The sequence below is a fragment of the Scyliorhinus canicula genome, chromosome 15, assembly GCF_902713615.1.
Source record: "Scyliorhinus canicula chromosome 15, sScyCan1.1, whole genome shotgun sequence".
Lineage (NCBI taxonomy): Eukaryota > Metazoa > Chordata > Chondrichthyes > Carcharhiniformes > Scyliorhinidae > Scyliorhinus > Scyliorhinus canicula.
The window spans coordinates 76,607,886-76,631,402 of record NC_052160.1 but is presented as its reverse complement, the minus strand read 5'-3'; the positions used below and the strand labels follow the sequence as shown (position 1 = coordinate 76,631,402).

Genomic DNA, 23,517 nt, shown 5'->3' with positions numbered 1-23,517 from the left:
AACTTCCCATCTGGTCTCCTCGCCTGTGCACTTGAGGTTCGCTGAACATTCCTCAAGGCTGATTATTGGAACTTACTTTGCTATTATCCACTTGTCACTTTAATATTTGGACTTTAACAATTCTGTCTGCAATGTCTGCAGTTTGAACATGCCCTCAGAACTACTCGGCTACCCAGCTTGTCGTCTTATGCTCTTTTCACATGGAATCCTGGCCATCAAGTGGGGTGTCTGCCCTCTTAAATCATGCTCAGTCTGGGTGGTTGAGATGTTTGTCTCAGAATCCGGTCACCAATCACCTCGAAAGTTAGACGTGTCCATCTCGGATGCCAATATGTTGTGCCTCTGATGGCCGCAGCTGACCAATGCAGACAGAATTAAATACTCACAGGTTGATTTGCCTTTTATTACAGCTTCACCAAGACTATGGGCGGGGTTGTCCATTGCCTGAAGGCGAAATCGTATCCGGCGATTGGGCGGAGAATCCCCACTTGTGACCCAGTCGGGGTCGTCGCCATTATTCGGATGCTCGGGCCCCCTCCAAATTGGCGTCATCCAGGAGTGCGCCGCACGCTGTTGCGATGACGTCAGCGGTTGCTTTGAGGACCTCCCCCGATGCTCCGTCAATGGGTCGAGTTCACGACCGCGCGGGGCGGTTGTGGTCTGAGTTTTTTGTAAAACCGCGTGGAGGCTGCGGACTGTGCTGCTGGCAGGGTGGGGCATGGTTCTGGAGTGACGAGCAGGATCCAAGGGACACTATTTGGCCGGCCGGATCTGTGTGCGGCCGATGCCATGTTGTACGGCATGGCCGCTGAGGGTTGTCGCCTTGCGCATGATTGGCCACGGACCCGGCAATTCTCCGGCCGTTTATGTCGGGAACGCTGGGAGTTTTACTGGCCATCGCCCCTGTTTTTGATGCTCTGCCCTGTGGAGGGCTAGCGGCGGTGGAGCCGACTTTTTTATTTTAAAACTAGACACTTCCTCCAGACATAGCCTCAAAATCGGAGAATCCAACTCCATAGCTATGTGTTTCTTTAAACAGTTACAGGCTTGAATCAAGTATACTTCCCAACCTAGAGAGAGCTTGGCCAGGTTCACCCTCGAGAAGCACTGATGGACTCTGAAAGTCAGCGTCTGCACATACGGTGGTTGATCTCAGGTTATCATTGGTTAAATCTCGGTGGTACCGTATTTTATACGGTTTAAGTTAAACAATCCTTCAAGCTTTAGGTGTCATTCGAGCTTATCCTTCATGTTCCATAAACAAGGATGGCATACTGGACGCCATCAGAGCATTGTCGTCTTGTGTTCCGAAAACAAGGGTGTGACATGACTGACCCTAGTTCTCATGAAATCTATTTTGCACAGGGCAGCGGTTTTCTTGTTAGCTTCTTCAAAGTTAGTCATTGACTTCTGCCCCCATCATACCTTTCAGCTCAATGTTGGCCATCTTTCCCACTCAGCAATTCTTTGTCTCATCGGTACATTTCTGCAACAACCTTTGATGTGGTACCTCATCAAATGCCTTCTGTAAATCTCAGTACAGCTCGTCTATAGGCTCCCCTATATCCACAGCAGATGTAACTCCTTAAAAGTCTCCAATAAATTGGTTTAACATGATTTCCTTTCACAAAACTATGCTGACTCTTCCCGATTACCTTGAGTCTTTCGAAACGTCCAATTATAATATCCTCAATGATTAATTCTAAAACCCTTCCGTGACAGGCTTCACAGCTCCAGGGTCCCAGGTTCGATTCCCGGCTGGGTCACTGTATGTGAGGAGTCTGCACGTCCTCCCCCTGTGTGCGTGGGTTTCCTCCGGGTGCTTCGGTTTCCTCCCACAGTCCAAAGACGTGCAGGTTAGGTGGATTGGCGGGGGCTGTGTGGCCATGGTGCCCACGGGACTGAGGCGGAGCCCAGGCATAGACTACCATTGCCGCGGCCTGCAATGCAACCATCTTGCTGTACACCCCCTTGGCTCCTGGTTCTGCAGAGCGAAACCGGCCATATGGGTGCCCCAACCACCCGACCCTCCGCCATACCCCCCACCACCCAATCGGCCGCCACCTGCTGGTAGGGTATCAGGCGGCCTATTCAAGAGCAACACCCATTGCAGCCTCTATGGGGGCGCCGGGCAGAGGCTGCGGAGTGTACCGCTGGCAAGGGCAAGCGCCATGCGACGGCATCCCTGGCAGCAGGGACGGGCACCAGGACCAGAGTCCCCACGGTGCCGGGCACCGACTGGACCAGGGGTGCGGGGGCAGAGCCCGCTATGCCAACCGGGGCCATCATGTAACACGGCGGACCTGGTTGGGTACAGGGTCCCTGAAGATAATGGATATTGGAATACAGCCAGCAATGGTGGCCTTCCTCCTAATGATTGCAACCCTGGGGGATGCACTGCGGCTGTACGAGCTGGAGCTGCTCGAGGAGGAGGAAGCTGCAGCAGCGGAGGGTGCAGCAGCGGAGCGGGCAGCAGTGGAGCCATCGCCAGAGGAACAGGAGGCAGCCAACCTGGATGGAGAACTGGCCGCTCAACTGACAGAGGAGGAAGTGCAAAGGAGGCGCCTCATGGGGCCTCGTGTGAGCGGCAGTGCCTGACATTCGAGGACCTGTGGATGCCGTCGAAGGCTCCGACTGAGCAGGGAGACAGTGTGACATATCTGCCAGATCAAGGTGATGGTCGCCCTGAACTTTTACACGATGGGGTCCTTTCAGTCGCCGGGGGTGGTTAACCTGTCCCTGTCCCTGATCTGCTGGTCGGCACAATACATCTATTTCAATGTACGACGCCCACCAGAATGCCCGTGCAGCAGGGTTCGCCACCATTTCTGCCATTCCCTGGGTCTAGGGGGTGATTGACGGGATGCGTGTCCCCCGACGAATACCTGCAGATGACAGGCCGCTCTACACCAACTGAAAGGGGTTCCACTTGATGAACGTGCAGCTGTTATGTAACCATCATGCACATCTGCGCCTGATATCCAGGCAGTGCACACGACACCCTCATTCTGTCATACTCAATGACTCCTGACACGTTTGAGACGCCCCCCTCTCCTGGGCGACCGGGGATATCCACTGCGGTCGTGGCTGGTGATGCCTAGCTGATGCCGAGACCCACTAAAAAGATGCCCATGCCGCAACTGGGGGGTATGATTGAGCGGTGCTTCGGCCTCCTGAAGATGTGGATCAGGTGCCCGGGCGACTTTGGAGAGGCCCTCCAGTATGACACTGAGAGGGTCGCCCGCATCGTGGCGGCCTGCTGCATGCACCACAGCAATGTACAGCAGAGGGGCGATGTACTGGAGGGGAGGATGAACGGCAGGATTCTGACGACGACGAGGATGCGGGGGAGGGGGAGGATGGGCAGGACATGGGGCGCAGTCAGGCTCGGGAGACCAGGGCCAATGTGCACGGAATGCTCCGATTGCCTCCAGGTTCACCGGCTTGTCGGGGGTGGAACTGGCCAGGGGCACGGACACCACATCCCACCCCCACAGTCCCCCACCGTCCCCCACCCACACCCTCCCCCCGATCTGAAAGGCCCTCCGTGACACATAGCTCCCGCACTACGGGCCCTTGGTTGGCAGTAACAGGGATGGAGGATGATGACAACCCGCTCTGCGAAGAACTCTGGTGCTCTGTACCGTAAGACAACGTTTGACTCCTGCCCACCGCCCAACTGGGTGATCCATTCATGCAAGCTGGTCATTCCATCACACATCTCGGAGGGGACGGTGGTAGGGACGTTGGTTGGGGGTGGGGGGGGTGCAGGTCACCCACAATATCTGCCCAATTCCCCCCCCCCCCGCCGCACCCCTACTTTGGCCAGCCCAGACTAGCCCACTCCTCACACCCATCTGACAGAGCACTGTGGCAGATTGTGGGTGTTTAATGTGCACAAATATTTACAGATACATGCCCTAGCCCTTATACCTAAACAGTGCCAAGCACCCGTGACGACTTAACTGATGTCTAACTTTCTGGCCTTATGGGCCCTAATCCTACGTCTCGGTGGATCTGCAGACAGTACAGCACGAATGGAGGCAGTCTGCTGTGATTCCCACTGCAACCTGTCCCCATTGGTGGCCGTCTTCTGGGGACGACCGACTTGATGGGGGGAGGGGGGGGAGTTTGAGGTGCTGAGGTCACCGGCACGGGCCCCATCACCTCCTCTTGTCGAGGGCTGTCGTCCGAGCTGCTGTCCTCATCGATGGTCGGCACATGGAGGGGCTCCAGATGTGCCACTGACGGGGTGGGACACGAGATGGACCCACCCCATCACCAGCAGTTCCTGCAAGAGACAAGAAAAATCGCATGATTAGACCGCTGGCCGGAGGGGAGGGGGAAGAGTGGGGATGGCATGGGGAACCTCAACTCAGCGGGTTCTCACCTCCTCGGCTGATTTCCATCCTGGCGACCTTACCACCTCCAGCCACAGGTGAGGGGCAGCAGGTCCAGCAGCCCGCATGCTACCTCTCCCGGCAGCTATGGGCAGCCTTCTCCTTGGGAATGGAGAAGGGAGGAGGGAAACACAAAATGACAGTGTTTGTCAATCCAACGCACACGAAGCATACAAAGTGGCAAAGATTAGTGGGAAGCCATTGGGATTGCGAGCAGAGGACAACTAAAAAATCAATAAGGGGAGAGAAGATGAAATATGAGTGCAAGTTAGGGGCGACAAGGTGGCACAGTGGGTTAGCCCTGCTGCCTTACGGTGCCGAGATCCCAGGTTCGATCCCGGCTCTGGGTCACTGTCCGTGTGGAGTTTGCACATTCTCCCCGTGTTTGCATGGGTTTCTCCCCCACAACCCAAAGATGTGCAGGGTAGGTGGATTGGCCACGCTAATTGTCTCTTAATTGGAAAAAATGAATTGGGTACTCTAAATTAAAACAAAAAGAGACGAGTGCAAGTTAGCTAGTAATATAAAAGAAGATAGGACGAGTTTCTTTCAATATATAAAAGGTAAGAGAGAGGCAAAAATAGATAATAAAAATAGACCACTGGAAAACGTGGCTGGAGAAGAAATAATAGGAAACAAAGAAATGACAGACGAACTGAATAGTTACTTTGCATCAGTCTTCAGGAGAACCAGGGGGCAGAGGTGAGTGCAGTGGCCATCACTAAGGAGGAGAAGATTCTAGGGAACTTGAAAGGTCTGAAGGTGGATAAGTCACCTGGACCAGATGGACTACACCCCAGGGCCCTAAAGGAGATAGCTGAGGAAATTGTGGCGGCATTTTGTGGTGATCTTTCAGGATATCAGTGGAGCAGTAATGGTCCCAGAGGACTGGAAAGTGGCTCATGTAACACCACTGTTTAAGAAGGGAAAGAGGCAGAAGACAGGAAATTATAGGCTGGTTAGTCTGATTTAGGTCATTGGTAAGATTTTAGAGTCTGTTATTAAAGATAAGATTGCGAACTACTTGGAAGTGCATGGTAAAATAGGACTGAGTCAGCACGGCTTTGTCAAAGGGAGGCCATGTCTGACAAATCTGTTAGAGTTCTTTCAGGAGGTAACAAGGAAGTTCGACAAAGGATAACCAGTGGACGTGATTTATTTAGATTTCCAGAAGGCCTTTGACAAGGTGCCGCATAGGAGACTGTTAACTAAGTTAAAAGCCCATGGTGTTAAGGGTAGATCCTGGCATGGATAGAGGATGGCTGACTGGCAGAAGGCAGAGAGTGGGGATAAGGGGTCTTTTTCAGGATGGCAGCCGGTGACTAGTGGTGTGCCTCAGGGGTCTGTGCTGGGACTACAACTTTTCACAATCTACATTAATGATCTGGAAGAAGGTATTGAAGGCACTGTTGCTAAGTTTGCAGATGATACAAAGATCTGTAGAGGGACAGGTAGTATTGAGGGAAGCAAGGGGGCTGCAGAGGAATTTCGACAAGCTAGGAGAGTGGGCAATGAAGTGGCAGATGAAATACAATGTGGAAAGTGTGAGGTTCTGCACTTGGAAAGAGGAATTTAGGCATAGGCTGGTTTAGCTCACTGGGCTAAATCGCTGGCTTTTAAAGCATCCCAAGCAGGCCAGCGGCACGGTTCAATTCCCGTACCAGCCTCCCCGGACAGGCACCGGAATGTGGCGACTAGGGGCTTTTCACAGTAACTTCATTGAAGCCTACTCGTGACAATAAAAAAAAAACGATTTTCATTTTCATTTTCCTAAATGGGGAAATGCTTAGGAAATCAGAAACACAAAGGGACTTGGGTGTCCTTGTTCATGATTCTCTTAAGGTTAACGTGCAGGTTTCAGTCGGCAGTATAAGAAGGCAAATGCAATGTTAGCATTCATGTCAAGAGGGCTAGGTTACAAGACCAGGGATGTACTTCTGAGGTTGTATCGGGTACTGGTCCACATCCCATTTGGGGTATTGTGAGCAATTTTGGGCCCCTTATCCAAGGAAGGATGTGCTGGCCTTGGAAAAAGTCCAGAGGAGGTTCACAAGAATGATCCTGGAATGAGGAGCATGTCGTATGGGTCTGTACTCGTTGGAGTTTAGAAGGATGAGGGGGATCTTATTGAAACTTCCAGGATACCGTGAGGCCTGGATAGAGTGGACGTGGAGAGGATGTTTCCACTTGTAGGAAAGACTAGAACCAGAGGACACCATCTCTGACTAAAGGGACGATCCTTTAAAACAGAGGAGGAATTTCTTCAGCCAGAGGGTGGTGAATCTGTTGAACTTTTTGTCGCAGAAGGTTGTAGAGGCCAAATCACTGAGTGTTTTTAAGACAGAGATAGATAGGTTCTTGATTCGTAAGGGATCAGGGGTTATGGAGAGAAAGCAGGAGAATGGGGATGAGAAAATATGATGATGAATGAATGATTTCGAGGAAAATGTAACTGGTCTGATTAGTAAGTTTGCAGACAACACAAAGGTTGGTGGAATTGTGGATAGCGATGAGGACTGTCAGAGGACACAGTACGATTTCGATCGTTTGGAGACTTGGGTGGAGAGATGGCAGATAGAGTTTAATCCGGACAAATGTGAGGTCATGCATTTTGGAAGGTAGGAAATACACAGTGAATGGTAGGACCCTCAAGAGTATTGAAAGTCAGAGAGATCTAGGTGTATAGGTCCATAGGTCACTGAAGGGGGCAAGGAGAAGGTAGTCAAGAAGGCTTAGGGCATGCTTGCCTTCATTGGCCGGGGAATTGGCAAGTCATGTTGCAGCTGTATAGAACCTTAGTTAGGCCACACTTGAGTATAGTGTTCAATTCTGGTCGGTACACTACCAGAAGGATGTGGAGGCTTTAGAGAGGGTGCAGAAGAGACTTACCAGGATGTTGCCTGGTATGGAGGGCATTAGCTATGAGGAGCGGTTGAATAAACTCGGTTTGTTCTCCCTGGGACGACGGAGGTTGAGGGGCGACCTGATAGAGGTCTGCAAAATTATGAGGGGCATAGACAGAGTGGATAGTCAGAGGCTTTTTCCCAGGGTCAATTACTAGGGGGCATAGGTTTAAGGTGCGAGGGGCAAGGTTTAGAGGAGATGTATGAGGCAAGTTTTTTTACACAGAGGGTAGTGGGTGCCTGGTACCCGCTGCCAGAGGATGTGGTGGAAGCAAGGATGATAGTGACATTTAAGGGACATCTTGACAAATACATGAATAGGGTGGGAATAGAGGGATATGGACCCAGTTAGTAGAGAAGATTTCAGTTTAGACGGGCAGCATGGTCGGCACGGGCTTGGAGGGCCGAAGGGCCTGTTCCTGTGCTGTACTTTCTTTGTTCTTTATATCAGCCATGATTGAATGGCGAAGCAGACTCAATGGGCTGAGTGACCGAATTCTTGGGGGGGGGGTTGGTGTTCCCCGCGCATGCACAGGATGGTGCGGCCCAACTGCGCATGCGCAGGATTGAGCTGCCCCAACTGCGCATGCGCGGGTTGGCGCAGCACCCATTCGGCAACGCGTACAAAGGCTGGAGCGACGTGAACCACTCCATATAAGTCCATATGTCTTATGGACGCAAGCAGCCCAGGGAACGCAGATGGGTGGCCTCAGTGGCTAGGGCACATGGCCATGGTGGCCGGTATGGGTGCCAGCATGTGGTGTGAGGTGGTGATTTGGCTGCCCTCTGAGGGCGGTGAGGGGGGGGGGGGGGGTGATGTAGGGTTATGGATGTGTAGAATGGGGGTTAGTGCCAGGGACATGGTGTTGCCTACCTTGGCCGCCCTGAGGGCATGCTGTTTTTTATGGCGCTGTTGGCTGGTCCGGACGGTGTTGTTCACGGCGCTGACAGCCTCCGGCACCTGTGCCCAGGCACGGCAAACGGTGGAGGCTCGCAGTCTCCTCCCTGGGCCATCTTTACAAGGTAGCCTGCGTTTCTTCCACCACTTCCAGCTCGGTGTCTGTGAAACGGAGTGTTGTTTCCCTCGCTGCCATCTAGTTGGCTGGGATGGTGTGTGTGGGGCGTGAACGGTGTATATGCGGCTGCAGTTTGTCAGTCTCATGAGTGTCAATCGCAAATCCTGCACCTTTTCTCATTGGAATCGATTGTGTTCCATGTCTCGCTGGTGCTAACCACTCAACAGTCGCTGAATCGACCCATGTTCGGCGCCAGATTTTCTGCCTGGGAAGTCCACAAATCCTGCCCCGGTGCCAACACAATGTCAGAAACGGAGAGTCTCGCCCTATATATTTGAATATGGTGTCCAAAGACAGAAAGTTCCAGGAATTCAACAGATTTACGCATAAAGGAATGCACAAATCACCCAATAATAATGCACATAACACATCCTGGTTAATGCTCTTGATCTTTGCAAGAAATCTTCACTATTGGTTGGTGCACAACTATTGTGGGATGGCGCAAGGAGGTGGATAAATTACTGTGTGAAGGTCTGAAATGGCTGAAGCTGGGAGATAGTGGGCACTGGGGTTTACTGATGGTGAAGCACGTGAAGAGTAGGAGTGAGACCCTTTTATAACCTCAGTGAGCAAGGAGCTCTTCATTCATCTGAGGAAACAGTGGATAGGAAACCAGAATGAGTTCTTCGCAGGTATATTGGGTGATATTCTCCCCCCCCCCCCCCCCCCAACACCGGGTGGGAGAATCGGCGGGGCGCCGCGCAAGTTGCTCTATGCCGCCCTGACACCCACAAGCGATTCTTCCCCCCCCCCCCCCCCCCCCCGAAGCAGGGTCCAGCTGGCACTGATCACCCCTGGTCGCTGCCGGCGGGAACTCTGTGGGAATGCTCGGGGGGGGGGGGGGGGGGGGAGGGGGAGGGGAAGGGAATCCTTCAGCGGTGGGAGGGGCCTCCGAAGGGGTCTGGCCCGCGATCGGGGCCCACCGATCAGCGGGCCAGCCTCTCCCCCCCCGGCCTACATTCTGCCGCGGCCGGCCGCTGAACACCCACGCCATGGTGCGTTGGGACCGGCGCGCACAAGAAGTTCCTGCGCATGCACAGGATGGCGCGGCCCAACTGCGCATGCGCAGGATTGAGCTGCCCCAACTGTGCATGCGCGGGTTGGCGCAGCACCCATTCGGCACCGCGTACAGAGGCTGGAGCGGCGTGAACCACTCCAGCGCTGTGCTGGAATAGGATATGCCCGGGCCCTGTTCACGCCGTCGTGAAACGCGACGGCGTGGGCAGTTGGCCCGCGGAGCAGAGAATTGCCCCCTCTGATCCCAGCTCATGGCTACAAGAAGTTTAATAATTTGATGAAAACTGTCAAGGTAGCAACATTATTCAAGTCCGTGTCTTCTCCAAATAGCTGTATTACTCAGTCTCATTCATTGCACCAATCTCCTCTTCCACCACGCTATACCTCTGTTCCAATCATTATGGCACACTTCACAATATTCTTTTCATAAGAGCAGCTTATGAGACTGGAGCAGGTATGTGGCTGTATAACTGTACTTCACTGTTCAGTAACATCATGGCTGATCTTCTATCTTAACTCCACTATTCGACACTATCCCTTAATTTCCTTTATACTGGATGACTGAAAAACATGTCTCTCGAGGTGTAGATCATTCCAGAAATTTGTATCCTTGTGAAAAGAAATTCTTCTAATCAGTCGCAAATGGCTGACCCCCCCTCGCGTGACACTGAGTTCTGATATGTCAGGAGATTATGTTCTCACTTTGTGCATTCATTTTAAAACTCACATCAACCAGAGTAACTCCAGATTCCATCATTCTATTTGTAATAAAATGATGATGCAGTTAATGTTGGGATGATGCAGTTAATATCAATCGATATGGTGATAATCATATGGGGAAAAAGACAAATGTTTCAACATTAGAATAGGATGAAATATTAACAATTACAGAATACAGCTACTTTACAAAATGTTTGCAGCTTATTTTCTGAACAAGCAGCAAAATGTACAAAAATGGGTTACAGTGGTTATTACCATTCATTAGAAAATATTTGACGCTCAAATTGTTGATGACAATATTTTTATTTCAGGTGGTTGTTCAGATCACATGACTAGCGTTGCTGTTGGAGCCCTTGGTGGTTATCTTCGTTTCTATGGAACAAGTTAGAACATCGCAGAATCAACATAAGAAATTCAGCAACAAGATTTTGCTGCATCATTTCTAGATTTTATTGGCATACACATAGTTTTGCTTTCCATCTCATTTCTAAAAACAATTGGATTGATTAGTTATAATTATTCATAGAAATATGTTCATTTTAGTTTCCAAAGTATCAGATATACAACATATCTGCATGCAAAGTACATAGATGTCTTGAACTATACAAATTCAATGATCCATGATAACACCACTGATTTTTTAGATGAGTTTCTGATTTTATATGGAATACCAAGAAAGGGAACACGCCTTCCCCTGTAGGACTGAAGAAAAATTGACTGAAGTAGCAATAAGGAGTCATGTTGATGAGCAATCCATTTTGGTTGAGGATGGAATGAAGCCCTTTGATTAAGTGATATTCTGGCAAATGGGAAGTCAAGAAAAAGGAGCATCTCAGTGTTTATTATCATAAAAATGTTACAAAAGTAAAATTTACTGGAAATGTTCCATCCTGCAGACTGTTTTAGCAGAGGATTACAGTACAAAATTAAAGAGGTGTTCCCATTTCAGACAGGCTAAATTGTGACAGTTTTCCATTTGTAAAATACTGCTGGTAATCTCACATCATTGCTTTTCAAAATAAACTGGTGTAATGTATTGCTTTTTGTTTTCACTTTATGCCTGCCGGTTTATTTTATTGCTGTTGTATCCCTCCCTGTTTCTTACTGAGTCAATGAGGAACTACATTTTGCTGGAGATACTCGGGTGGTTTAAAACTAGTATGAGAGGGGGTGGGAACCAGAGCGTTAGCTACAAAGGTGTAATAACTGAAGGGGAAATAAAGAACAACAACATCACCCTGTCTGCTCAAACACAGTGGTCTGAAGTGTATTTGATTCAACGCCAGTATAGCGAGTAAGGCAGATGAACTTAAACACTTATTAGTACTTGGAACTATGATGTTGCGGCTATCACAGAAACGTGGTTAAAGGAAGGGCAGGATTGGCAGCTGAACGGTGGAGGATATAGATGCTTCAGGAGAGATAGAGGGGGATGTAAGAGGTAGGGATGTAGCATTATGTAGCAATGGGCCGCATGGTAGTACAGTGGTTAGCACTGTTGCTGCACAGTGCCAGGGCCCCAGGTTCAATTCCCGACTTGGGTCATCGTCTGTGTGGAGTCTGCACGTTCTCCCTGTTTCTGGATGGGTTTCCTCCAGGTGCTCCGGATTCCTCCCACAAGTCTAAGACATGCTGTTAGGTGAATTGGCCATTCTGAATTCTCCCTCTGTGTACCCGAACAGGCTTTGGAGTGTGGCGACACGGGGATTTTCACAGTAACTTCATTGCAGTGTTATTGTAACCCTACTTGTGACAATAAAAAAGATTATTATTATTATTGGTTAAGGAGAATATTATAGCCGTACTGTGGGACGACACCTCGGAGGGCTCATACAATGAGGAAATCTGGGTAGAGCTCAGGAACAGGAAGAAGCGAGAGATAGAGGAGCAGACATGTGGAGAGATTTTGGATAGGTACAAAAGTAACAGGGTTGTTGTGGTCGGGGATTTTCACTTCCCCTATATTGACTGGGGAAGAGTTTGTAAGGAAGCCTTCTTGATGCAATATGTAGGTAGTCCAACGAGGGAAGGGCAGTACTGGACCTTGTATTGGGGAATGTCTGGATAGATGGTTGAGGTTTCAGTCGGGAAACATTTTTGGAATAGTGACCATAATTCTGTAAGTTTTAGCGTACGTTTGGATAGGGATGAGGGTAACCCTCGCATTAAGGTGCTAAACTGGGGAAAGGAAAATTACAAGAACATTAGGCAGGAATTGAAGAATTTGGATTGGGTGCGGCTGTTGGATAGTAAATCAACATCGGACATGTGGGAGTCTTTCAAGCGACAGTTGATTAGGATTCAGGAAAATCATGTTCCTGAGAGAAGAGGATAAATATGGGAAGTGTAGGGTAACGAGGACAATGAGGGATATTGCGAACTTCGTTAAAAAGAAAAAGGAGGCTTTTGTGTGGTATAGAAGGATGGGACAATTGAAATTCTTGAGGAGTATAAAGAAAGTAAGAAGGTACTTAAGCGGGAAATTCAGAGGGCTAGGAGGAGTCATGAAAAATCATTGGCAAGTAGGATTAAGGTGAATCACAAAGCCTGTTATTCATATGTAAAAAGGAAGCGGGTGGGCAGGGAGATGAGTGGACCACTTAAGGACAGTGGTAGGAATCTATGTGTTGAGCCAGAGGAAATGGGCGAAGTACTAAATGAGTACTTTGCATCAATGCTTACCAAAGGGTGGCATGTGGCACAGTGGTTAGCACTGGGACTGCAGCACTGAGGACCCAGGTTCGAATCCCAGCCCTGGGTCACTGTCCATGTGGAGTTTTCACATTCTCCCCATGTCTGCGTGGTTTCACCCCCACAACCCAAAGATGTGCAGGCTAGGTGGATTGGCCACACTAAACTGTCCCTTAATTGGAAAGAAATATAATTGACTACTCTAAATTAAAAAAAAACAATGCTTACCAAAGTAAAGGACTTTGTGGAAGATGATTCTTGGGTAGGATGTGTGGATAGTCTGGGTCACGTTCACATCAAAAGTCTGGGTCACGTTGACATCATAAAGAAGGTATTGAGTGTTTTAAAAGACATTAAGGTAGATAGGTCTCCTGGGTTGGATGGGATTTACCCCAGAATACCGAGGAAAGCAAGGGAGGAAATTGCTGGGGCCTGGACTGACATCTTTGTATCCTTATTGGCTACAGGTGAGATCCCAGCGGACTGGAGAACAGCTAATGTGGACTGCTGTTTAAGAAAGGTAGCAGGGATAATCCTGAAAACTATAGGCCGATGAGTCTCACATCGGTAGTAGGATTTATACCCATTTGGACTCATTAGCAATAGACAGCATGGTTTTGTGAAGGGGAGGTCGTGCCTCACTAACTTGATGAAGTTTTTTGAGGTGACAAAGATGATTGATGAGGGGAGGGAGGTGGATGTTGTTTACATGGACTTTGACTAGGTGCCTCATTGCAGACTAGTACAAAAGGTGAAGTCACACAGGGTCAAGGGGTGAGGTGCCAAGATGGATACAGCACTGGCTCAGTCACAGAAGGCAAAGGGTAGCAGTAGAAGGGTGTTTTCTAAATGGAAGGTTGAGACTCGTGGTGTTCGGTGTTGGGACCTCTGTTGGCAAAGAATTCGTAGGAATATAGAAAGTCAGAGATCTGGGCGTACATGTCCACAGATCTTTGAAAGTGGCAACGCAAGTGGACAAGGTAGTCAAGGAAGCATACAGACTGCTTGCCTTCATTGGACAGGGCATCGAATGTACAAATTAACAAGTCATTCTACAGCTGTACAGAACCTTGGTAAGGCCGCACTTGGAATATTGTGCACAATTTTGGTCATCACACTGTCAGCAGGATATGGAGGGTTTGGAGATGGTGCAGAGGAGATTTACCAGAATGTTGCCTGGTCTGGAGGGTGCTAGCTATGCAGAGAGGCTGAATAGATTCGGACTGTTTTCATTAGAACGATGGAGGTTGAGGGATGACTTGATAGAGGTCGACAAGATTATGAGTAGCATGGATAGAGTGGATGGGCAGGGTGGAGGGGTCAGTCACTAGGGTGCATAGGTTTAAAGTCTGTCGGGCAAAATTTAGAGGAAATGTGCGAGGCAGGTTTTTTTTTAAAACATAGAGGGCAGTGAGTGCCTGGAATGTGCTGCGAGGGGAGGTTGTGGAAGCAGCTACATTAACGCCGCTCAAAATGCATCTTGAAAAACACATGGATACGGCACAAGGAAGTGCCGAGGGTTTTGGCCAAGGGTGGTACCATGACTAGTACAGGCTTGGAGGGCCGAGGGGCCTGTTCCTGTGCTGTATTGTTCTTTGTACATATGGTCCTAGTGCACTAATGATTGCTGTTTCTATTTCTCTTCCTTCACAAAATAAATACTGACTGTGCAACAGGTTAATTGATGCAACACAATCCGCTGGTATGTTTCATTATTTGGTTTATTCATGAAAATATGAAGTTAATTGCAAAGCCATTGCTAATATTATTATTAGACAAGTCCTTCAGAACAAAATGTGCTACCAAATGTACATTAAACCTTGGTTCAAAATCTTGTTCCAAAAATACATAGAATAAAAACAAATCCAAGTCTGAGCAAGTCATTTTACAAAGAGCTGGACAAAATTTAGTGAAAATTTACATGTTCTCCATTGCTCACAGGTTAACAAATGATGAAGTCACAAGATCAGTAAAGGACATAGTTGTGAAATTTTGAGTGATAATGAAATGGATTATGTAATGTCTGAAATCATACAGCTAATGTTTTCATATTCCACTGTAAAAAACTTTCAGTCCTCAACAGGTTTTCTAAAATCAGAAATGACTTTGAACGAGTTGAAATGTAAAATAATCTTCAGCAAGGTTAATCTTTTTCAAACACAATAAATACTTGCTAGTTATTCCAGCCGATGATTTCATAAATCAGTGACTTCAATAGCCTTGCTTGGTATGTAACTGTATTCTTTCCTGTGTGCAGTTTTTGTTCCTCTAAGGGCTGTTCAATTACTGCCAAGACATTCTTGCCGTAAACTAAATGGGTCAAAAATAATTTTACAATATTATTAAAACTGTAAATTAAAGGGACGAACATAAATAAATATGTAAATGCTTTTCACAAACACGGGACATAATGCTTCACTCGCTCCCTATCAAATACCTAAGTACCAGAATTGGTTTATCTCCCAGATATAGGCAGCACGGTAGCATGGTGGTTAGCATAAATGCTTCACAGCTCCAGGGTCCCAGGTTCGATTCCCGGCTGGGTCACTGTCTGTGCGGAGTCTGCACGTCCTCCCCGTGTGTGCGTTGGTTTCCTCCGGGTGCTCCGGTTTCCTCCCACAGTCCAAAGATGTGCGGGTTAGGTGGATTGGCCATGCTAAATTGTCCGTAGTGTCCTAAAAAGTAAGGTTAAGGGGGGGTTGTTGGGTTACGGGTATAGGGTGGATACGTGGGTTTGAGTAGGGTGATCATGGCTCGGCACAACATCGAGGGCGGAAGGGCCTGTTCTGTGCTGTACTGTTCTATGTTCTATGTTCTATATCGTCTTCACTTCTGCACTGAGTAATTTCTCATTCTTGGTGATTTCAATCTCAATCGACATTCGTCATGTTCTCTCTTTTGAGTTCACTGCCGTCCCATTCCCTCCATAATCTCTCTCCATAAATATGCGGCAACTCATATTCATGGCCACCCCTTTGACCTGAATAACATTACTGTGGTACCAATCATAGGTAAGGCCTTCTCTGATAGAATTTCAAATTCAGTTCGAGGGCGAGAAGCTGGAGGCCCACCCTAGCGCTCTGAAGTTAAACAAAGGTAATTCCATTGGCATGAAACAGATTCGGGCCTGGTGGACTTGGCAGGAAGACTGAAAGGTAGGATTGTTGATGAGCAGTGGAAGTTGTTTAAGGAGATATTCAATTCCTCCCAACTAAAATATATTCCAGAGAGGAAGTAAGATTATAAGAGGGGGAAAATACATTGATGGCTCAGCAAGGAAGTTGAAGGTAATATAAAGACAAAAACTAAGGTAATATCATATCGCAAAGGCCAGTGGCAGGTTGAAATATTGGGAAATATTTATAGATCAACAAAGGGTACCAGAAAGTAATCAACAAAGGGTTACTAAAAAGTAATGAAAAGGTAAATTATGAAAGAAAACTAGTGCAAAATATAAAAAAGGGTGGCAAAAGCTTTCTATAAGCATATAAAATGGATGAGAGTGTCGAAGGTGAATGTTGGTCCTTTGGAGGATGAGACCAGGGAGTTAACAGTGGGGAACACAGAAATGGCAGAGACACTAAATCAATCACAGAATAATAGTGCAGAAGAGGCCTTTTGGCACATCAAGTCTGCACCAATGCGTGAAAAACACCTGACATGCTTATCTAATCCCATTTGCCAGCACTTGGCCCATAGCCTCGAATGTTATGATGTTCCAAGTGCTCATCCAGTAACATTTTAAAGAATGTGAGGCAACCTGCCTCTACCTCGGTTGGAGACTTGGGTGGAGAGATGGCAGATGGATTTAATCCAGCCAAATGTGAGGCAATGCATTTTGGAAGGTCTAATACAGGTGGGAAATATACAGTAAATGGCAGAACCCTATTGACAGGCAGAGAATGAGTTTAGGGATATGTGTGAAAATGTGAATATCACAGTTATGAATACGGCTGCAGAAAGCCCATTTAGTAATGGGTGTGAAAGAAACCACGCGGGTAATAGATGACAATAGAAGAAAATTTTGATGGATAGACCAAACTGCAAGTTAAATTCAGCTTTAGCATAGGCGGTACATGCAAAGAATTAATTGCAGATGGTTGGGGGCTATAGTCCCTATCAATTAGTGTTTAGTAGAAACCAAATTCGCAGAGCTTTAAGACATAATGTACGGCCATCAAATGCCGTTTTTCAGCAAGGAGACATGGTATACTATAAGAAGAGACAATTCTCATGAATGGAGAGGCCCAGGGAAGATCATAGGCATAGATGGCAAAATAATAATTTTGCAACATGGTGTAGAAGCCAGGTATTTCTAATACAGCTAATATAGGTAAAAGGTAGCTGTTTGGCGTAAATATTAAGCCCCAGTTTTAAATTAAGGATTAAAAACACATTCTGCAAATTAATTTACAAGATAGCATGACACAGCAAAATTCATTTTCTAAATACATAGTTTGAAAGAAACAGAGAAGCCTGATATATTTCTCCAAGGACAAGGGCTGAAATCCATGGCAACGACGTGGCAGGAGTAAAGACTCTATTTTTCTGATTGCAGGCCACTCGTGATAACAGGCTGAAACATTTTAGACTATTGCTGGATTTTAAAGATGGACAGTTAGAACATCGAATCAAATACGATGTATTTCAACCCAAACCAATTAGGATTAAATTAGGGTGAAATTAGATACCTGAAACCAGATATGACTTGGTATAACCGTGATGGATTTCGGCCATCTTCTCTCTCTGTTTCGCTCTCTGTGGCTCTTCAGATCATTCTACATTCTTTTGGACTTACTATTCGTTATCTATCAACCCGTCCTTCATATTTCACTTTCTAACTCTAAAATTTAGAAATTATTTCGAGCTGTTTGCCTAAGCAAGTAAAGTTTTATCTGTGATTGTTTGAAAGTTCAATTGTCTACAAATTGCCTCTTTGTGAGCCATATGATGGTTGGACTTTAAAATGAATCAATAGAAGACAAATAAAACAATTCTTATTTGCACCTGACCAGTTTTAACTCAAATTTCTACTGAGTTCCAGTAATCGCAAAGTGCTGCTGGTAACCGAATGGTTAAATCCATCACATGGTAATCAAACTGTTCGGGTACGTTCATCAAGGATAATGGGTACAGATTACAAATTTTCAAATTTAGACAGCAGACAGACATGACAAGGAACCAGTCATAGAACATAGAACATAGAACAGTACAACACAGAACAGGCCCTTCGGCCCTCAATGTTGTGCCGAGCCATGATCACCCTACTCAACCCACGTATCCACCCTATACCCGTAACCCAACAACCCCCCCCTTAACCTTACTTTTATTAGGACACTACGGGCAATTTAGCATGGCCAATCCACCTAACCCGCACATCTTTGGACTGTGGGAGGAAACCGGAGCACCCGGAGGAAACCCACGCACACAGGGGGAGGACGTGCAGACTCCACACAGACAGTGACCCAGCCGGGAATCGAACATGGGACCCTGGAGCTGTGAAGCATTTATGCTAACCACCATGCTACCCTGCTGCCCTACCAGTCATCTGGTACGCACGTGTTACAGAACTATGAGGACCAGTTAACTGATATAGACAGGGTTTCTGTAGAGGAACACAACACTTCTGATGAATTACAACGAGCCATTTTTCCAAAAGGGCAAATGCCAAAAGTTGGTACAAAAGTGACATACTTGCCTGAAGGGTCTAGTCAATGGAAGGATGCAACTGTTATTAGTAGAGCAGGGAAAGCCACTGGAAAGTATAAACATTGGTTGAATGTACAGCATTCAGGCGAGGGAGTCAAGATGATGGATTGGGAAAACAAATTTCAAAAATGGAGGGCACAGAAACGCAGTGTCAGTTCGGATAGTGAACAGGTTCGCAGGAAAAGGTTGAGAACTATTGAAAGGACATCCCATAGCAGAAGGGAAAGATCAAGCAGTAGCAGTACAGAACGAGATACCAGGCGGGAGAGGGGACGTAGTTTATCAAGATCTCGGAACATGAGTAAGACTACGATAACTAATAGAAGTAGAAGCCCACATGCACGTGAGATTTTGGTGGCTTCCAATAAATTAGATGAAAAAGTTATCAAAGGTGCCAAACAGCAAGAACTGCATAGTTGGAGTGAACTTGGGGTATACACGGAAGTACCGGATAGGGGACAAAGAGCTCTATCCCACAGATGGATTTGCATGGAAAAGGTTCTTCCAGATGGAACTTATAAGGCAAAGGCCAGGCTTGTGGCAAGGGGATTTGAAGAAAATTTAGAAGATTAAGATTTAAGGGTAGATTCACCTATGGCAGGAAAGGTTATTTTAAAGATCTTCTTGGCTTTATTAGCCACAAAGGCATGGGAATGCAAATCTATAGATATAAAAGCTGCCTTTTTGCAGGGGCATCAGCTCCAAAGAGACATTTTTCTCCATCCTCCTAAAGTGGCAGCTAACACAGAATGGGTACTGTGGAAGTTGAACAAATGTTAATATGGGATTGAATGATGCGTCTAGAATCTGGTACTTTTCGGTAATGTCAGTTTTGTTAAAGTTAGGCTGTTGCCATGAAAGCATATCCAGCAATGTTTTACAGGCACTATAAAGGAAATTTTTCTGGCATCTTTATGATGCATGTCGATGATTTTTTGTGGGGTGGGACTCGTGATTTTGAAGCTATTGTAATCTCTGGTTTGAGGAAAGAATTCAGGGTTGGAAGTCAGGCTTCCGGTGCATTTAAATATACTGGACTAGAAATTGGACAGACGAAGTTAGGGGCAACTTTATGTCAGCAATCTTATTTGGAAAGCATCAGCCCAATAGCAATTAGTCGTGGCCGGGTTTCACAAAGAGGTTCAAAGATGGAAAAAGAGCAACTGCAAAGTTTAATTGGGCAATGAATTGGTTAGGTAGACAGACGAGACCAGACGTGAGTTTTGATGTCTTAGAGTTGAGTACAGAAATGAATGATCCCAAAGTGGAAGACATAATAAGAGCAAATAAAGTGTTGGTCAAACTAAAAATGCAGGAGTGTGTTTTGAGGTTCCCGGTTTTAGGTGACCTGAGGCAGTGTTCTTCAAACTTTTTTCCCGGGGACCCATTTTTACCAACCGGCCAACCTTCGAGGACCCACGCTGCCGACCTTCGTGACCCACGCCGGCTGACCTCGCGACCCACCATTTTCTCTTAGCTTGTTTGCTGCTGACAAAAATGAAGGAAATGGTTTTGGGTCCCTTTGGCCCTCGTACACGCTCCTCCAATGGAACTTGTGGACCTTGAAGCCTTCTGGTGTCGGAAAGTATGGAGTCTCCATCTGTCCAAAGTTTTGAATTTTTTTCCTGTAAAATTTTATTAAATAAACCCTCCCCCCCCCGAACTTGTAAAAAATAAAATGAGTAAAGTAAATGAAAAAATGAATAAAAATCCAGCCGAACTTGTAAAAAAAAAGAATAAAATAAATGAAAAAAATAAAAATTAAATGAATAAAATAAATGAATAAAAACCACTACAGAACTTGTAAAACAAAAAGCTGTAACCGTTAAAAAAAAATAGTGGCCGCACTGCGCATGCGTGATCATCGTGCGCGCATCGTGCGCGCATGCGCAATGCGGCCGAATTTTTAAAAAAACATGTTCGCGGCCGCTTGCAGCCGGCGTTATGAAAAGCTGGGTGGGGATTTGCGCGATCGGGAGCGCCGCGTCTACGGCTCCGCGACCCGACACTCGCCCACGACCCACCCGCGGGTTGCACCCCTGACTTTGAAGAACACTGACTTTAGGCACTTGAAACTCATAGTTTATAGTGATGCGTCCTATGCAAATTTGTGATGGGGTTTCAAATGCAGGAGGTTTTATAATTTTCCTTTTGGGGAACAATGGTAAATGTGTGGGAAACAAAGAAAATTAGGAGAATGGTCAAAAGCACTTTGGCTGCAGAGACATTAAGCCTTGTAGAGGCGGTGGATATGACTTTTTATATATCTCAGATATTGACAGAAATTTTGGGATTAGAGGATTTGGGAAATATACCTATTGAATGTCACATTGACAATAAATCCCTGTGGGAAAATGTGCATTCTACAAGAAGTGTCAATGATAAAAGATTAAGGGTATGCATCGCAAGTTTGAAGCAGATGTTGGACAGAGGGGATATAGCAAAAATTAAATGGGTTGACAGTAGCTATCAATTGTCAGACTGTTTTACAAAAAGAGGGGCTAGTTCACAGAAACTTTTGGATATTGTTAATGAAGGGCGCCTGTTTCTGTGACTTTTTATTTCTTCTTCCAAAAAGGAAAAAAAAGGGGAAATCGCGTACGTTTTTGAGTTTCTTGTAACTTTGTTTCACCTAATTATTTTTTTCCACCAAGGAAGAGGAGACTGTTAAGTAATGGGTAAAGAGACATTCCAATTAAGTTGTCTCATTTATGTTAAACATCCAATAATTGACACTGATTAAGGGCAGCATGGTAGCATGGTGGTTAGCATAAATGCTTCACAGCTCCAGGGTCCCAGGTTCGGTTCCCGGCTGGGTCACTGTCTGTGCGGACTCTGCACGTCCTCCCAGTGTGTGCGTGGGTTTCCTCCGGGTGCTCCGGTTTCCTCCCACAGTCCAAAGATGTGCGGGTTAGGTGGATTGGCGATGCTAAATTGCCCGTAGTGTTCTAAAAAGTAAGGTTAAGGGGGGGTTGTTGGGTTACGGGTATAGGGTGGATACGTGGGTTTGAGTAGGGTGATCATTGTTCGGCACAACATCGAGGGCGGAAGGGCCTGTTCTGTGCTGTACTGTTCTATTCTATTCTATATGTAAAGGGGCTTCAGATGTCCCTTGTGTCAGGTGATGTGATGTTAGAGGTGATGGCTAAGTCTGGTGAAGGAAATTAAAGGTGTTCTGTGGAAAAGCAGCAGAACCTTTGACTCTTTATACTACAGCAGCTAAAAGTCTAACATCTATGTATGTATCTATGTATAGAACCTTAGTTCAGCCACACTTAGAATATAGTGTTGAATTCTGGTTGCCACACTACCAAAATGATATGGAGGCTTTGGACAGGATACAGAAGAGGTTTACCAGGGTGTTGCCTGATATGGTGATATGGAGCATTAGCTATGTGGAGAGGTTGGATAAACCTATTTTGTTCACACTGGAATAATGGAGGCTGAGGGATGACCTGAAAGGAGTCTACAAAATTATAAGTTGCATGGACAGAGTGGATAGTCAGAAGCTTTTTCCCAGGGTGTACACAGGGTGTACGAGGGTACACAGGTTTAAGGGCAAAGTTTCGAGGAGATGTGCGAGGGAAGTTATTTTTTATTTTTACAGAGTGGAGTGAGTTCCTGGAACTTGTAGTAATAATCAAGGCCTAGTTTTAAGGCCGATTAAATTGGATATCTTAAATTAAAGAATTGGGCACTTTAAAACCACAGTCTGCAGAATCTGAATATACAGAACTCAAGACAAGCTGTCAGGGTCTGTTTGAAGCAGCCCCTGAATAACCAATCAAGTAATTATCATTGCTCTCGACTTCCAGTGGCGTATGCGAGCGGGGCGGCCGCATCAAGAAGAGCTCCCGCCGGTGGCCACGATTTGCGGCGCTTTCAGGGATTTCCCCGATTTTTAAATCCCCCCCCCCCCGATTATCGTCGGCCTTTGGGACCGTCACGGGCAGCTAGCTCAAACTGGCGAGGAACCCCCCCGCGGGTGTCAGGCGGCGGGGGCTGAGGCACTGGGCCCAGCATGCTCGAAGGCCAGAGCAGCGGGGGTGGAGCCAAACGGAGGCCAAGGAGCTGGCATGTCCCACATTGGATGGCTCCCACCTAGAATGTAATATGAAGGCTGAAGTCCGATCCGAGGGGAACTCTGGGAGAATGTAAAAGAGAAGAGAAAGAAGTTTTGAAGAAGTTTGGTGAAAGTTTTTTTTCTCCCCTTTTTGTTTTAGTGTGAAGGAAGAAAAATTGATGAAGGACAGAAAGGTGAAAAGGGGAAAAAAGGAAAAGAAAAACAATAAGCTGCTAAAGGATATGGAGAGCAGCGTCGAAGAAAGGAGGAAACGCGGGCTCGCGGCTGAATGAGAGGACGAGCAAAAGTGCTGACAAGATGGCAGAAGCCGAACCGCAAGGCGGGGCCGCACTACTTACGGTGGAGAAGATGACCGAGGTGATGGCGGTGGAGCTGGAAAAACAGTATGCAAAGCAAATGGAGGCCTTGAGGAAGGAGACGGCGGTCGCATTGAAGTCATTGGTGGAGGAGGCAATCCCCCGGTGAGAGTAGCTGTGGCAAAGACATCGGCCGAGGTGAGAGAGTGGGGCGAGAAGATGAAGGAAGTGGAGGAGGCCGTGTTGCAGCAGAGCGACCAGTTCACCTCGATGGGGGACGAGCTGCGGATGAGGGTGGTCGAGGTCAACAGAGGACTCCGAGAAAAGCTCGAGGACTTGGAGAACTGCTCAAAGTGGCACAATTTGAGAATTGTGGGCTTGCCCGAAGGGACAGAGGGACCAAGGCCAACAGAATACTTCGCTAAGAAGTTGACGGAGCTGATGCGGGAGGGTGAGAACCCCTCCTGGTGCGTGCTAGACCGAGCTCATCGGTCATTAAGGCCGAAGCCCAAAGTGAATGAGCCGCCGAGAGCAGTAATTATGTGCTTCCATAAGTTCTGCATGAAGGAGAAGTTATTAAGCTGGGCGAAGCAGAAGCGCGAGGTGCAGTGGGAAGGTGCT

General features: G+C 47.0%; 2 protein-coding genes across 4 annotated transcripts in view; one reads left to right on the top strand and one right to left on the bottom strand.

Annotated features, from left to right (window-relative positions):
- The window catches only part of c15h16orf89 (chromosome 15 C16orf89 homolog), a 143,179-nt gene extending 132,027 nt beyond the window's left edge, over nt 1–11,152 (top strand). Inside the window, exon 8 of the mRNA XM_038820879.1 lies at nt 10,428–11,152. Coding sequence (XP_038676807.1) covers nt 10,428–10,504 — 77 coding nt within the window. The 3' untranslated portion in view covers nt 10,505–11,152. The remainder of the gene's footprint in view (nt 1–10,427) is intronic.
- Nucleotides 11,153–14,510: 3,358 nt separating this feature from the next.
- Nucleotides 14,511–23,517, bottom strand: part of flr (fleer) — a 331,879-nt gene continuing 322,872 nt past the window's right edge. For 2 of the 3 annotated variants that reach the window (XM_038819902.1, XM_038819903.1), the window contains one exon: nt 14,511–15,117. In XM_038819902.1, coding sequence (XP_038675830.1) covers nt 14,981–15,117 — 137 coding nt within the window. In that variant the 3' untranslated portion in view covers nt 14,511–14,980. The remainder of the gene's footprint in view (nt 15,118–23,517) is intronic. The other variant, XR_005463422.1, reaches the window with a different exon arrangement.